A 15,555-nucleotide genomic window follows, 5' to 3' on the forward strand; every position below is an offset into this window, starting at 1 on the left:
AAAGCTCTGTAATTCAGCTCGATATGAAGCATTGCAGCAACAGAAAGAAAGTTGCGCTTCTACTTTGAAGACGAATTGCCAAACAGGAAGTGATTCTATGAACGCTGTTGCCACGATGGTGGAAGTTGGTTTAGAGTTTTTTGACTATGTGTGAAAACTCGGTGGAGGAACACGAACATGTTGGCGTTGATCTCCTCAATCTCCTTGAAAAGCTTTAACATGTTTTAATTTCAAATAAAATGAAAAGAGAAAAAGAGAAATTAATCAAAAATCACCCAGATATGAACGCTGCCATGTTGTGCTGGTGACTGCAGAGTAATTTCGGTGGCCATACAAATGTGATATTTAACAAACATACTGTTAAATGTGTTTATGAAAAGTTTTACGTTTTAAGTTTTAGTATTTTTTGCATTAGTGTTTTATTTTATTTTTAAATTAAATTAAGTTACATTATTAAACATTTTAATGAAACAAGATCATTTAAAATCCAATCTAATCAAAGTTCGTGTCTTTCGCTCCATGTTAACTCAACCTGGTCTGACCCACTGGGCTGGAGGTGGATTCCTGAGTTGCTGCAGACAGTTGTTAATCACTTCACGTGTTGTTGTGTAACTTTATCCTGGTTGTGTCGTTGCCTCCCAATCACGACTCTGCTCTCCCACGCACGACGCGCACGATTTCCCCCGTCTCCACTTTTCCAGATGTGTGTGTGTGTGTGTGTGTGTGTGTGTGTGTGTGTGTTTGTTTATACAAGGCCCTGGACTCGCTCTTATCTGCTGCGGCCACTCACGCTGTGATTTCAGACTTTCTTCAGCGAACACTTGGCTGAGTGCTATTTTTTTACGGGCCATTGTTTTGTCGAATGGTTTCTCAAGATACAGAGATTTTTCTTTTGCTGCCACCTCATTAAAACCCGACTGAGTGAGCTCTGATTTCAAAAGGCTGCACTTGATCTCCACCCAGACTGAGACTCACAGACAATAACAGTTTAGAGAATTAAAAATACACTCTTGTTATTCTTCCTTAATATCAACACAGAGCTGGAGGACATGAGCAGATAAACCAGGTCAAGATAAACATTTTCATATCAGTCAATTTTGATCAATATCATGATAAATGTCTCTTTTTTTTAACTTTTGGCTTAAAAGTGACCGAAATTTACTTCCATAACAAGTTTCCAATTGTAGCACCACTCAAACTAATGATGTGATATTTTTTGCATATGTTGTTGCCTGTTTTTTAATAGATGTTGCCGTTTCTGTCCTTTTCATATCTTGGTTGATATTGATAATTATCATGGTAAATGTCACCTTATTATTTCATTTTTAGTATTAAGACAGATTTTTTGCTCCTGAGTGAAGTTTTTTTTAACTTCTTCATGAGCAGAGAACGACAAACACTTGATAAACTGAAAAACAATTAAATAACCTGAGGTCGATCAGCTGAGTTTTAAAACTCACATCGGTAATTTGTAGCTGTGTGGATGAAAAATAGATTGCAATAATGATTGATTTTGTATTATTGCCCAACTCTAAATTGAAATTTTGTGCCAACCTCCATTTCCCTACTCATTTATGACTATTTGATTTGGTATAAGATTCATATCACATTGATTTCTTCATATGAAGTGACCTCACTATACCTTCAGCAAAATGCATACGTGAATTTACACAAGATATGTTGTTGTCAAGGTTCCAGCTTACTTATTTTCAATCGGGAATTTATTCATAGTTTTTTCATGAATCAATGAATCATGGAGTCAAAAAAAGTCAGCAACTACTGTGATGTGCTAAGACTCGAGTCACATGGGCTGTAACTAATGATGGTTTTCATTGCGGATTAATCTTCTTTGATGATTTATCCACATGTCACAATTATCCTCTAACTTTTGGTCAAAAACTGGACAATATTCTGTTCAAAGTGGGAAAAACAAGAAATGCTTGCAATGGTAAAAGCTGAAATCTGTGCCAAAATAATTGACCTTTAATTTTCTGTTGATAAACTAGTTGAGCTCTTGTGTTTTAAGATTAAGATTAAGATTCCATTCCGATTCAGTATCCAGATTATCTTATTTAAAATGTAGTTTAGTGACTGATTTGTGTCCATTTTATGCTTTATATGCTAAAATTGTATTAAAGCTTATATGTTACTATCTTATAGTTTATATACGCAAATGCCTGAATCACACATTTTGTTAATTTTTACAGTGAAATGTAGTAAATCAAACCCCTGCAGCAAACAGACATTAGAAGGTATGATAGAATAGCAAATAGCAAAGGAACTGTTTTACTTCTAAAACTTAAAAAAAGTGGTGTGTGTGTGCAAAAGTGAGGACACCCCACTGAGTCAGTGTTTAGTAACAGGAAGCAGTAAATGGTGGATTCTTCAGCGTCTTGTTGCAGGAGTTTGGCTTCCAGAATTAACCGAATCTATTCTTCCCCACATTTTGGTTTCCTGGCTGCCACACAACCTCACAGCAGAATATTTCCACCCCACGTCCGACAGATGAGTCATTATGTTACGTGCCACATGAAAAGTAAATCAAAATGTGACTGTGTGAATTTGATTTGATTTTTATTTAAAATCAACAAGATATTGGATTTGTCCAAATGACTTGCACTTGCAACTATTTTTGACTTTTCTTAAAACAGCTTTTTTTAAATTAATTTTAACTTGAAGTGTGTTTCTTATTATTTTTAAATCTCCATTGTAGTTACTAGTAAATAAACAAGTGAGTGTTTTTTTCAATTAATGAATGTTTGGTGGTTATAGTGTCACATGAAGTTAAAGTGGATGAAATAAGAAAGAAATACTTGTATATTACAACTATTTCATGTCAACAAAATATTGAAGTTGCCCAAAGTTTCACATAAAACTGCATTACGCTTTTATTTACAATTTCTGGAATCTTTCTTTCTTTATTCCGCAATTTAAAGTAAACTAGTGAGTGTTTTCTCTTTTTTATGAATGAATGTTTGGTTGCTGGGAAGGGGGAGGGGTGTCTGACGTCACTTCGCGTTAAACAAAAGCCCGAGCTGCTGGTCACGACGCACGGCGGTCACGTGCCCCCCCCCCCCCCCCCCCCCCCTGTAGCCTTTATAACGGGCCTGCGCGCACACTGACCACTCTGTCGCTAAATCATAACACGTCGTAGAAACTGCAAGACATCTCAAGAAGAGCAGAAGAAGAGGACAGAGAGTGATGTACTGGGAAACCATCATCAAACCTGCAGACAGAGCAGAGCCCAAAATAAAGGTAGAGCTCCACTTTGATTCTATTTTTGTATTAATTTTTTTCTTATTTGTAGAGGAGAGGAAATAAGAAAGAAAAAAAGTGTTGTGATCCTAAACTGTGATGAAACTTAATTTGTCTTCAATACAATGTCACAGTGACTAAAAGTAAATATTAGGAAAAAAATGTCTTAGATTTAAACTGATATTTTAAATTAGAATTGAAACATTAAATCAGAAAAATAATAACTGACAATTCAAACAATTGCAAATAGAAGCCCTTCTCTTTAGCAGACAAGGCAAGTCACCATGTGGCCCCCAAACTCCCAGGTTATCTTGGTTCTCAAAGTGTGGTGTGGGGACCCCCAATGGTCCTTAAGGGGGTTCCACGGGGGTCCTTTACTTTCCTCTATAACTTCAATTATAGGTAGCACACTGACCTAATACTCTGCTCCTGAACTTCAGGACCATTCCTGTGGGGGTCTATCTGGGGCAAAGTAGGGGTCCTTGATGAGTAAAGTTTGAGGTCCACTGCTTTTAGGGTCACAGAGCCAATCTTAGCATTTTAAGAAATTGGTATCAAGTAATTTTTGGCATTTTACCTCAATAAATGTTCTGTTAATTGATTAATGAGCTCTGTGGGGGTAGGGAGGGGGGTCTCTAGGGGCCCAATAACCTATTTTCTCAGCTGGGGTTGTTGCCTCTGCTTCTCCATCTTGAAATCAGAGCTGATGACAGTAATAATCTCACGTCTCTTTCAACACAGATGGAGATTTGCCAGAGTGGATACTACACCGAGGACTTCAGGACGCAGGAAGTGCCCGCCGGCTTCGACTTTACTTCTTATGGTGAGTTTTTAGAGAATCACTGGACTTTGTGGTGTCGCTGTATCACAAGTTAAATCATCAGGACTTTTCTCTCTCCCACCCCACCCCCCTCCCTGTGTTTGGTGATGATCAGATAATGAATCAGTGATGAGGACAAAGTCAGTTTTTTTTTTTCGGCCTCAGTGTTTGTGCGATCTGTTTCCTCTGAACCTGAGCAGCTGAAGGACAGAGGAAATATTTTCCGCAGACAGTATCATCACATCTGTCAGAGCTCTCTGGCCGAGACCTTGAGAGTGGGGGGGGGGCCCGGCTCCAGCCCAGTGTGAGGATAATGGGGTGCCGCTGTGTGTTTGTGTTGGTGTGTGTGTGAATGGGCTGAGGTGGACAAAGACGGAGAGAAACAGGGTGGTCAGGTTAAAGACACTCCCCGTGTCGCACTCCCCGGCCTAATCCTTTCCTCCAGACTTCCTCCTCAAACAGATTTAGAGCCCCCCCTTCCCCATCCCTCCATCACTACTCTGTCACACACCCTCCACTGGCGTTTCCTCCTCTCTCTTCCTACCCCTCCCTCCCTGGTTTCCTCCTCAGAGCGGCCTCCATCCATTGAGCTGAAAAGAAAAAAGCAGCAGGGCTTGAGTGCCTGGTGCTGATTCGACAGTAAACAAACTGGCTTTTTCTTGTGTCAACTTCCACCGTAAAGATAATAACCCAAACTGACAAATTCCCCTCTTTTCTCCCCTCTTTTAATGACTGTTTCCTTTAGCTGAGCTGTTATCAACCCCCAGTTTAAAGGACCATACCAATGATTTAGCATTTTATAGCAGATATTACAATGTAGTAGATTCTACTTGCAGCGACTTGGAAGTTGCTTGAAATATGGACATTGGCAGATTGTATTATTATAATTAAGCTGTGAGCAGGAGCTTGTTAGAAAAGTTTTGGAAAATTGGATCCGGATCTAAGCCAAAATTGAATGGGTTCTTCCCGGACTGATATCTCATCCTTCCACCAAGTTCCATTTTTATTCCATCGTCTAGTAGTTTGTGCGAATTCTTGTTGACAAATATAAATTTAACCTCAAGTATAAGCACCAATAGGATAAAAGCACTGGTATGCTCCTTTAGTTCTTCTGTCCTTCCTCCTCCATCATCATCATCATCCACTGACTCCATCTTTCTGTATTATGTTTAACCTCCAGACTACCCTGGTGAAGAGCTGTCTTTTCTGTTAGACAGTAAAGCGCCCGGGCAGCAGCAGTATCCAGCAGAGAGCAGCTACCCAGAGCCGCCCAAATCATCTTCTCTTCATTACGACACCAAAAGTAAAACCTCCAAAATAAACCCACAGTATCTCATGTTGTCGGTTTTATTTGGGCTTTTATGACAATTTTCTTTTGTTTGTCTCTCTCTCTCTCCTCAGTGAGCACCAGTGACACTGCTCTGTTCAACCTGGACTCATATCAGGAGTTCAACTGGTGGAGCTCTTATCCACATGGTGAGTCTCTGATTCATATTGAATATATAGTTACTTTTTAAAGGACTCTCTTTTTCTGACCAACTTTCTTTGTGTCGAGCAGATGGGCCGGCGGTAGACCAGCCACAGACTGGGTACCAGGAGTCTCCGCAGACATATCAGAGCCTGGTGCCCCAGGGTGGACAGTTCAGCCCGGCCATGGAGGGCAGCCACAGCCCCTTCTTGACCACAAAAGCCCCCAACACGTTACAAAGTAAGACATTGTCATTAATGGTAAGACAAAGAAGAATAATCACGGCTGCCAGTGGGCGGATCTGTAAAGTGTGAATCTTCTCTCTGTCCCAGGTGAGATGGATCAGAGCTACTACGACTCTGACGGACAGAGGCATTCGTCGTCCTTCTGGCCGGAATACCCATCTCCCAGCTTCGCCACCCCCCTGCCTCACCTGCCCCCGGCCTCCTGCCCCTCAAACTCCAGCCCTCAGTCCTCAGAGCCGTACTGCCCCCGTGTGGCCAAACGCAAAAACCCACACCTTCAGAGACCAGACAGGGAGGGCCATATGCCAGGGATGTCGGCCTATCCAGGTGAGAATATACCATTGTATACATTCACCCAACTTTGAGGTTCTTGTACTTCTTTACATTCGATGCCAGATTTAAATTGATATGAAAAGTCTAAAATATGACACCTTGGTGGTTCGATCCCCGGCTCATGTCGTCTGCATGCCAAAGTGCCCTTGAGCAGGATACTGAACCCCAAACTGCCCCTGATGGCTCTGCTATATCGCAGCATATAGTGTAAATAAAACATATAAGAAAGCAGTGTACAAATCCAATCCATTTAACATTCAATACATTATTCCCTTTAATAATAATTATTCAGCAGTATAATAAAAGTAGAAGACTGGTCTTCTCTATTTTTTCTTTTTGGATACTGAACTAAAAAGAGTTTTTTTGCTGCAGTGGTATTTGAATATTTCTACAACATCTGATTATTACAGGTTAATCAAATCTCACATGTTGTTTTATAATCTACTTGCCCTCTTTAACCAAATCAATCTGTGTTTGTATTAATTTATTCATTCAGGTTCTGGTCCAATCCAGTTGTGGCAGTTTTTACTGGAACTACTTCTGGACTCGGCCTGTCGTACCTTCATCTCCTGGACGGGCGACGGCTGGGAGTTCAAGATGTCCGACCCCGCTGAGGTAAGGACAAAATCTGTTGTGGTTGCTGGACAAAATGCCAAACTCGAGGCTTCCAAGTGTCCGTTCACAAACCAATGGGTGACCTCACTGTGGGTTGCCCTTTGGCGTAAAACGTTCTTCTTCCACCGCTGTGTTTTTCTGAAATATCAACGCACCTAAGTAGCTTTTTGTTGATCTTACAGGTGGCCAAGCGCTGGGGCCAGTGCAAGAACAAACCCAAGATGAACTACGAGAAGCTGAGCCGCGGTCTGCGGTACTACTACCACAAGAACATCATCCACAAGACGGCAGGCAAACGCTACGTCTACCGCTTCGTCTGCGACATACAGGGCATGCTGGGAAAGACGGCACAGGAGGTCCTGATCAGTCTGAATGTTGTGCCCACACACACCGAGTCGTGGCAGTGTCCCGGGGCGCCAGCGGCGGTGACGTCTGACCACAGCAGTGAAACATGGGCACCTCAGTAGGAGATGGGGGGCTGGACTGGTGCTGCTGGCTGAGAGTGACCAGCCCCTTTCCACAGAGTACTACAGACTACAAAGTGAACACTGGCTCTTAAAGTGGCGATGTGGTCACACTCAGACCAGGAGCCAGTTTGTAGATGTTGCATTTCAGGGAAAAGAAATAATCAAAAACTCATAAAAGTCACAATGCATCAGTCTTGAAAGACAATGCGTTAGACTCTGTGAAATAATAACTCTCCTAATACCTGACTCATAAACACGAAGCTCCTTCACCTCAGGGCTTAATAACTGCAGCACAGGGAGCATTTTTAGCAATATGAATAGAGACAATATCTTCATTCATTGGGTTTCTGAGGAGGAACTGATTTGTAAATAGTGTTTATAGAGACCCCTATGTAGAGTTTTGTGCATTTATATATTTTTGTATGCAAAACTCATGTCTACCTCTGTTGCTGATCAGAATAACATGAAGTGAGATCACTTGCAGGCAGCCACTGTGAAGGTTCTAGCCTGTGTGATGATTGTTTTGTGTAAATAAACTGTATATAAACATAGATCTCTGTGTAGTCTCATTCTTATTTAGTATTCTGCATTTGATTATGAAAATATGAAAATATATGTTTCCTCAATTTGTCTTTCATCTCTCCTAAGTTGACACACTCAAACAAGGTACTGTTTATTACAGATTTATTTCCGCTATTTATAGTTGATACAACAATTACTGATGTTTTGTAGGTCAGACATTAACAAGAGCACCTTTCGGGTTGCCAGGTTGTGTTAAATCAGCATGGCTCTGTTCTCGTCTTTTTAGTTGGCTGTATGATTTAAGTCAAAAAGTTCAAAAACACATTTCTCTGCCTCATATACAAGTATATAGACATGAGCTAATCCTGAGTCCTCCTCCTGATCTGGATAACAGGTTGTTTCCTGACCAATAACGCCCCCTTCCCCTAAATTTTGAGCTAATAGTCAAGTAGTTTTTGCATAATCCTGCTATTTAATAGTCAAACAGACACAGATTAAATCATAACCTCTTTGTTGAGGTTATCAACAAGTGTCATTGAAGTACAACAAGTATGATCTCTTCAAGCAAGTGAAGATTATTCCACCACACTGAATGAACCTCTCACCAAGAAAAGTTTCTTCACGAGGAGTATCTCCAGAAACTGAAGGCCTCAGTGTTTTCTCAGCATAGGGTAAGCCCTTTAGAAAATGCTCCCTCAATAAATGGCGTTGGATGATTGTACTTGTATCTAACGAGGCAGATAGATAAACACATGGATATACAGACAGACAGACAGAGAGATGGAAATATAGATAAACACATGGATATATAGGAAGATAGATAGATAGACAGATAGACAAATAGATAGATATAGAGATAGAAGGATAGAAAGATAGAGAGGATAGATAAACACATGGATATAGGAAGATAGTTAGATAGACAGATAGACAGATAGACAGATAGACAGATAGACAGATAGATAGACAGATAGACAGACAGATAGACAGATAGATAGATAGAGAGATAGAGAGATAGAGAGATAGAAAGATAGAGAGATAGATAGATACTTGATTGATCTTGAGGGGAATTTAGAGTAAGCCACAGGAGCCTCCAAAGAGGATTTTGTCAGTAACGGTTAAGACGAATTGTTGTTTCCTCCATCAGGTCCTTTTCACCTTGGGTCTGCAGGTGGAACAAAAAGGAAACTGCATGAGTGAGCCGACCCTTATAAAACAGACATTCCAGTTGAACACAATTAATACATACAAATTGACCAAATATATCCTAGCAGCTTTTAACATTCCCCCCACAAATATGTCAAATCTATTTAACAGCCTGCAAAGAGTGATAATGAGTTGCTCCGGAGCAGATATGTTTTCCTCTGGAGCAGCGGTTCAATGAAAAATTTGAGATAGAAGATTTCTTTAAGCAATATCTGGAACATCATAATGTCTAGCTTGCATTATTTGGTACTGAAATATTAGATATATCAACGTTTGTGCATTGTCAACAACTGACTGTTCCATCAAAGTAAAATGCAATAAAATGTTCAATACTTATTGTCAGTTTTCACGATGAACGGAAGTGATTTGTACTCACTTAAAATCACTTAATTAATAGTGGAGAGACAATTCAAATGAAAGACATTTATTTTAAAGTTATTTATTATAAAACGTGGAGAAGACGGATCTCCAGTGCACTACATACACAGATAGTAGAAGAAAGCACAACTAAACTTTCCCAAAGTACAACACATACCTTGAGGAACTGGCATACCTGGTTGCCAAGGGGACGGATCTGGTGACTGGCCTGTTGGGAGCAGTGGCAGCTGCAGCCTGCTCTTGGTCGCGCTGTAAAATATATCTGATGGCTGCTTCCATCTTGTTCCCAGGAACACAGGTTGACTTCATTCCTCGGAGCCAGTTGACATAGCTGTGTGTGTAGAGAGGAGAGCAGTGGCCTGTAATGTCTGCTGATGCACCAACAACACCATCTAAAGCTTTTCACTCTTGAGTTTTATAAAACCTGATTCTGTACTTGTCCTCCGACTCATACAGATCCTTCAGCGTCTCCGTTTCATGAGGACCAAAACCAACGAGGGCCTCTCCAGCTTGACCTGGCTGGAGGGATCTCTCTTTGGCTCTTTCAACCCCACGATGAAATCTGACTTCTCCCAAAACATCAGGGTAAGGAATCGCGTATTTAGTCAAGGAAACCTTCAAATAAAAGAAGAGTTTGTGTCATAATTAAAGCTCTATCTATGCAATTCAAGTTTGCAAAAACAAACTGATTAACAGTTGAATCCCATACATGCATACATTCACAACATCAAATTCAAAGACAGAACAGTAAGACAATTTATAAAGATTGGTAGCAGTGTCCAAGTCACCACTGGCAAAAAAAATAAAACCTCAAAGGAATAATATGTTAACATAGCTCCCAATTTGTTTCTTCATGTTGTGCGATGCACTACCATTAGCTTAAGAGCTAAGGCTACAAACATCATGGAGTCTAGACTATGCTGTTCTTAAATTCATTATTAAAGCGTCAGGAAAAAAATAAACCTCTGATCTTCTCTGCTCATGAGTAGCAGCTCCTGGATCAGCAATAAGAAGTTTCAGACAACTTCTTGGTTCTGTAATTTTATCCGCATCCACATTGAATGGGTTCATCTCACCCTCCACTAAGTTTGGTGGCAATCGATTTCGTATTTTTGGTTTAATTCTGCAAAATGAAAAAGCTGTAATAAACTTGCCTTTCCTCACAGGCCTCTCTTTAGGACATTGTATTTTATTTTCAATCATGTATTCTCCAACTATTCTCCTAACTTTAGCTGAGCTCTTTTTTTTATAAACAAATCCTGCTTAAAATGTCAGTGTGAGCACAGCATCTCATCTTCCTCTGCAGTACCTTTTGGGCTGTCGTTGGACTCTGGCTCACTGAGTTCTCTTGCTCCCTCTGGTGGGCAGCCACCAAAAAGGCAACGTAGCTCACATCATTCTCCAACAGCCATTTGAAGTTTTGACCTTTGTATTTGCCAAACTGAATCACATATCTGCTCAGAACGAGCCTGTCGTTACCAGGGTCTCCGCCCTCAGAGAGAACTTGAGCCTTGGCGTCAGCCTCCACCTCCTCTGGGTTCTTCATCTTCACAGGAGCACGTCCTTGTTGAGCAGCTTTCAAAGCAGACCGCTCAGCTGCATAGTTATTAGCCTCCTGCGAGGGCTTTGTGTCCAACTTCCCATTAGAGGTCTTGCGAAAAATGGGATCACCTTTCTAAAGAAGAAAAAGAAAAATCCCAACCAATGCAACCCGGCAATGTATCTTTATTAATGACCAGCCACTTGTGATAGAAAATCTCAGAATTCACTGTGTGATGTTGAACTTACGTCCACACCAGCTCTGGTCTTTGATTCTGTAGAGAAAGAGAACAGCGTTTTTAGAATATTGTTATTTTCTGACTTTGACTTTCTTTTGACTAGAGTCCAACTGGTTTATCGGTTGGTCAGTAAAAATGGTCAGTTATGAGCCTTTCACAGACGGAGCAGTGCCAGGGTTTATATTTGCTGACAGCTCTGATATGAAAAATTTTATATTACAGAATAACACTCAGACAGAGACTCTTACTGTCTGACACGCTACAAACCGCTAATCCATGTGACAGCATGTTTTCAATCTCATGTTAAGTCTCCCTGATAACTGCCATGTACTCTTGTCATTGAGATGTTCAGGGATCAACACAATGTTTACAGATATGTTCATACAAAAAAGTGCATTTATGTATCTTTACATTTTTAAATGATGCTATTTACTTAATTCTAAATAGTTGAATATATTTGGTTGTATTTGTGGATTATTTTATTTATAGTTGTTTGTAATAATGTTTATGGTTGAACTGTAAGATATCAAGCTTCAGTTAAGTTTTATTGTTATATGGTTTTAATACGGCTCCATTTCTGCCAATAGATCCCTTCACCTAAATCTTACACACTGGACCTTAAGTTTTATTTATGGAGCTGCTATGAATTATTAACTAGCAAAAATACACATGAATTCAAAATCTCATGTTTGTCTCTGAACTACTTTATATTACGTCTACTACTTTATTTGTAGTAGACCATTCTAAAGATTGAGACAAAAATCTAAACACAAACCATAACTTTGTTTCAACCTTTTTAATAGATGCAGTTATTATTATTTATATTACTCTGACTTCATTATGATAATAATACAGTAGTTTAATAGACTCACCCAGTGTCTCAGCCTCCTGGTTACAGTCGATCAGCCTCAGTGTCTCCAAAACCACTTTACGTGCTCCCAGTTCTGTGAACTTAGAAACCAGGAGGTCTGTGATCTTCACAGGTCTTTTATCCTCTACCTCACTGCGACTGATCTTCGGCTCTTCCCTCCGGTCCTTCACATAGAAACAAAACTTATCCAGGTCGTTATCGGTCAGATTCTCCAGCGCCCGCAAGATAAGTGTGCTTATTGTGCGCGACATCTCTCTGCAGCCTGCACGGGTTGTTTCCGCAGATTAGATTTAAAGAGAGATCGCTTTGTTGAAGAGATTCTCGCGCTCCTACAGTTTGAAACAGATAACGCGGAAATCGAAATGAAAAACGAAATGGCTCCAGCCCTCAGAGCCGTACTGCCCCCGTGTGGCCAAACGCAAAAACCCACACTCTCAGAGACCAGACAGGGAGGGCCATATGCCAGGGATGTCGGCCTATCCAGGTGAGAATATACCATTGTATACATTCACCCAACTTTGAGGTTCTTGTACTTCTTTACATTCGATGCCAGATTTAAATCGATATGAAAAGTCTAAAATATGATACCTTGGTGGTTCGATCCCCGGCTCATGTCGCCTGCATTCTGGATACTGAACCCCAAACTGCCCCTGATGGCTTTGCTATATCGAAGCATATAGTGTAAATAAAACAGGAAAGCAGTATACACATGCAATCCATTTAACATTTAATACATTATACCATTAATAAGAATTAATCAGCAGTAATAAGTATAACACTGTTCTACTATATTTTTCTTTTTGGATACTGAACTAAAAAGTGTTTTTTTGCTGCATTCTGATTATTACAGTTTAATCAAATCTCACATGTTGTTTTATAATCTACTTGCCCTCTGTAACCAAATCAATCTGTATTTGTATTCATTTATTATTCAGGTTCTGGTCCAATCCAGTTGTGGCAGTTTTTACTGGAATTACTTCTGGACTCGGCCTGTCGTACCTTCATCTCCTGGACGGGCGACGGCTGGGAGTTCAAGATGTCCGACCCCGCTGAGGTAAGGACAACTTCTGTTGTGGTCGCTGGATAAAATGCCAAACTGGAGGCTTCCAAGTGGCCGTTCACAAACCAATGGGTGACCTCACTCTGGGTTGCCCCTTGGCGTAAAACGTTCTTCTTCCACCTCAGTGTTTTTCTGAAATATCAACGCACCTAAGTAGCTTTTTGTTGATCTTACAGGTGGCCAAGCGCTGGGGCCAGTGCAAGAACAAACCCAAGATGAACTACGAGAAGCTGAGCCGCGGTCTGCGGTACTACTACCACAAGAACATCATCCACAAGACGGCAGGCAAACGCTACGTCTACCGCTTCGTCTGCGACATACAGGGCATGCTGGGAAAGACGGCACAGGAGGTCCTGATCAGTCTGAACGTTGTGCCCACACACACCGAGTCGTGGCAGTGTCCCGTGGCGCCAGCGGCGGTGACGTCTGAGCACAGCAGTGAAACATGGGCACCTCAGTAGGAGATGGGGGGCTGGACTGGTGCTGCTGGCTGAGAGTGACCAGCCCCTTTCAACAGAGTACTACAGACTACAAAGTGAACACTGGCTCTTAAAGTGGCGATGTGGTCACAGTCAGACCAGGAGCCAGTTTGTAGATGTTGCATTTCAGGGAAAAGAAATAATCAAAAACTCATAAAAGTCACAATGAATCAGTCTTTAAAGATAATGCGTTAGACTCTGTGAAATAATAACTCTCCTAATACCTGACTCATAAACACGAAGCTCCTTCACCTTAGGGCTTAATAACTGCAGCACAGGGAGCATTTTTAGCACTATGAATAGAGACAATATCTTCATTCATTGGGTTTCTGAGGAGGAACTGATTTGTAAATAGTGTTTATAGAGGCCCCTATGTAGAGTTTTGTGCATTTATATATTTTTGTATGCAAAACTCATGTCTACCTCTGTTGCTGGTCAGAATAACATGAAGTGAGATCACTTGCAGGCAGCCACTGTGAAGGTTCTAGCCTGTGTGATGATTGTTTTGTGTAAATAAACTGTATATAAACATAGATCTCTGTGTAGTCTCATTCTTATTTAGTATTCTGCATTTGATTATGAAAATATGAAAATATATGTTTCCTCAATTTGTCTTTCATCTCTCCTAAGTTGACACACTCAAACAAGGTACTGTTTATTACAGATTTATTTACGCTATTTATAGTTGATACAACAATTACTGATGTTTTGTAGGTCAGACATTAACAAGAGCACCTTTCGGGTTGCCAGGTTGTGTTAAATCAGCATGGCTCTGTTCTCGTCTTTTTAGTTGGCTGTATGATTTATGAAGTCAAAAAGTTAAAAAAAAACATTTCTCTGCCTCATATACAAGTATATAGACATGAGCTGATCCTGAGTCCTCCTCCTGATCTGGATAACAGGTTGTTTCCTGACGAAGCTCGCCCCCTGCCCCTAAATGTTGTGCTAATAGTCAAGTCGTTTTTGCATAATCCTGCTATTTAATAGTCAAACAAACACAGATTAAATCATGACCTCTTTGTGGAGGTAATCAACCAGTGTCATTGAAGTACAACACGTATGAGTCATAGTCCATTACACTACATTACATTACATTACATTACATTACATTAAATTACATTACATTACATCAACCCCGAGGGTACAAACCCAGAACAACAAGAATCAAGAAAGTACAATTTCTTCAAAAATAAAACAAAAGTACAAAGTGCTATAAGTAAGTGCCATTTAAGTGCTACTAAATTGTTAGTTTCAAATTTTTTTTTTTAATTTTTAAATTGTTTTGTTGATGCGGGCCAACTAAAAATGGATGGTGGGCCGCAGTTGGCCCGCGGGCCGTAGTTTGGACACCCCTAGTTTAGATAAAAGAACTCTACATTTTAAAAACAAGAAAACAAGTAAGAAGGCCTTCACCACCATTAAATGTTTACATCTATATCCAAGCTACAATTAGGCACTGAATCATTTATCCTCATAAAGCATTTTTACATTATCTTTACTCAGCATAGGGTAAGCCCTTTAGAAAATGCTCCCTCAATAAATGGCTTTGAATGATTGTACTTGTATCTAGCGAGGTAGATTGATTAACACATTTATACATTCAATGGTAGATCGATAGGTAGATAAATAGAGATACAAATACATACTTGATTGATCCCAAGAGAAGTTTAGTGCATGCCACAGGAGCCTCCAAAGAGGATTTTGTCACCAACGGTGAAGACGGGATTGATGTTCCCTCCATCAGGTCCTTTTCACCTTGGGCCTGCAGATGCAACAAAAAGGAAACTGCATGAGTAATCCGACCCTTATTAAACATGGTCAGGGACATTGTAGAGACTAAACTGCAATTTCTTTCATCAATGACAACCTTTGTTGAGAAGACATTCAAGTTGAACACAATTAATACATACAAATTGACCAAATATATCCACGCAGTTTTAACATTCCGCACACAAATATCTAAAATCTATTCAACAGCCTGCAAAGAGTGATAATGAGATGCGTTGCTCTGGAGCAGATATGTTTTCCTCTGGATCAGCGGTTCACAATGAAAAATCTGAG

At 40.3% G+C, this 15,555-nt stretch overlaps 2 protein-coding genes across 2 annotated transcripts; both read left to right on the forward strand.

The window, feature by feature from the left end:
• The first annotated feature begins 3,142 nt into the window (after positions 1–3,142).
• On the forward strand, positions 3,143–7,754 carry LOC133014080 (protein c-ets-2-A-like). Its single transcript, XM_061081213.1, has 8 exons — positions 3,143–3,255; positions 3,997–4,078; positions 5,256–5,378; positions 5,477–5,551; positions 5,634–5,783; positions 5,876–6,115; positions 6,618–6,736; positions 6,919–7,754. Exons 1-8 carry the CDS (start codon positions 3,202–3,204, stop codon positions 7,201–7,203), a joined length of 1,128 nt encoding a protein of 375 aa, XP_060937196.1. The 5' UTR covers positions 3,143–3,201; the 3' UTR covers positions 7,204–7,754.
• Positions 7,755–9,783: 2,029 nt separating this feature from the next.
• LOC133013883 (protein C-ets-2-like) lies at positions 9,784–14,008 on the forward strand. Its single transcript, XM_061080971.1, has 4 exons — positions 9,784–9,891; positions 12,340–12,439; positions 12,891–13,009; positions 13,192–14,008. The coding sequence occupies exons 1-4, from the start codon at positions 9,784–9,786 to the stop codon at positions 13,474–13,476; spliced, it is 612 nt and encodes a 203-aa protein (XP_060936954.1). The 3' UTR covers positions 13,477–14,008.
• Positions 14,009–15,555: the final 1,547 nt, after the last annotated feature.

The sequence above is a fragment of the Limanda limanda genome, chromosome 11 (assembly GCF_963576545.1).
Source record: "Limanda limanda chromosome 11, fLimLim1.1, whole genome shotgun sequence".
NCBI classification, from domain to species: Eukaryota; Metazoa; Chordata; class Actinopteri; order Pleuronectiformes; family Pleuronectidae; genus Limanda; species Limanda limanda.

What these genes read in the sequence shown, in the direction of transcription:
- LOC133014080 (XM_061081213.1), top strand. Translation starts at nt 3,202, where the DNA reads ATGTACTGGGAAACCATCATCAAACCTGCAGACAGAGCAGAGCCCAAA. An exon ending in AGCCCCCAACACGTTACAAA is followed by an intron (nt 5,784 to 5,875) that starts GTAAGACATTGT and finishes TCTCTGTCCCAG; the next exon opens with GTGAGATGGATCAGAGCTAC. An exon ending in AGATGTCCGACCCCGCTGAG is followed by an intron (nt 6,737 to 6,918) that starts GTAAGGACAAAA and finishes TTGATCTTACAG; the next exon opens with GTGGCCAAGCGCTGGGGCCA.
- LOC133013883 (XM_061080971.1), top strand. Translation starts at nt 9,784, where the DNA reads ATGAGGACCAAAACCAACGAGGGCCTCTCCAGCTTGACCTGGCTGGAG. An exon ending in ACTTCTCCCAAAACATCAGG is followed by an intron (nt 9,892 to 12,339) that starts GTAAGGAATCGC and finishes AAATGGCTCCAG; the next exon opens with CCCTCAGAGCCGTACTGCCC. An exon ending in AGATGTCCGACCCCGCTGAG is followed by an intron (nt 13,010 to 13,191) that starts GTAAGGACAACT and finishes TTGATCTTACAG; the next exon opens with GTGGCCAAGCGCTGGGGCCA.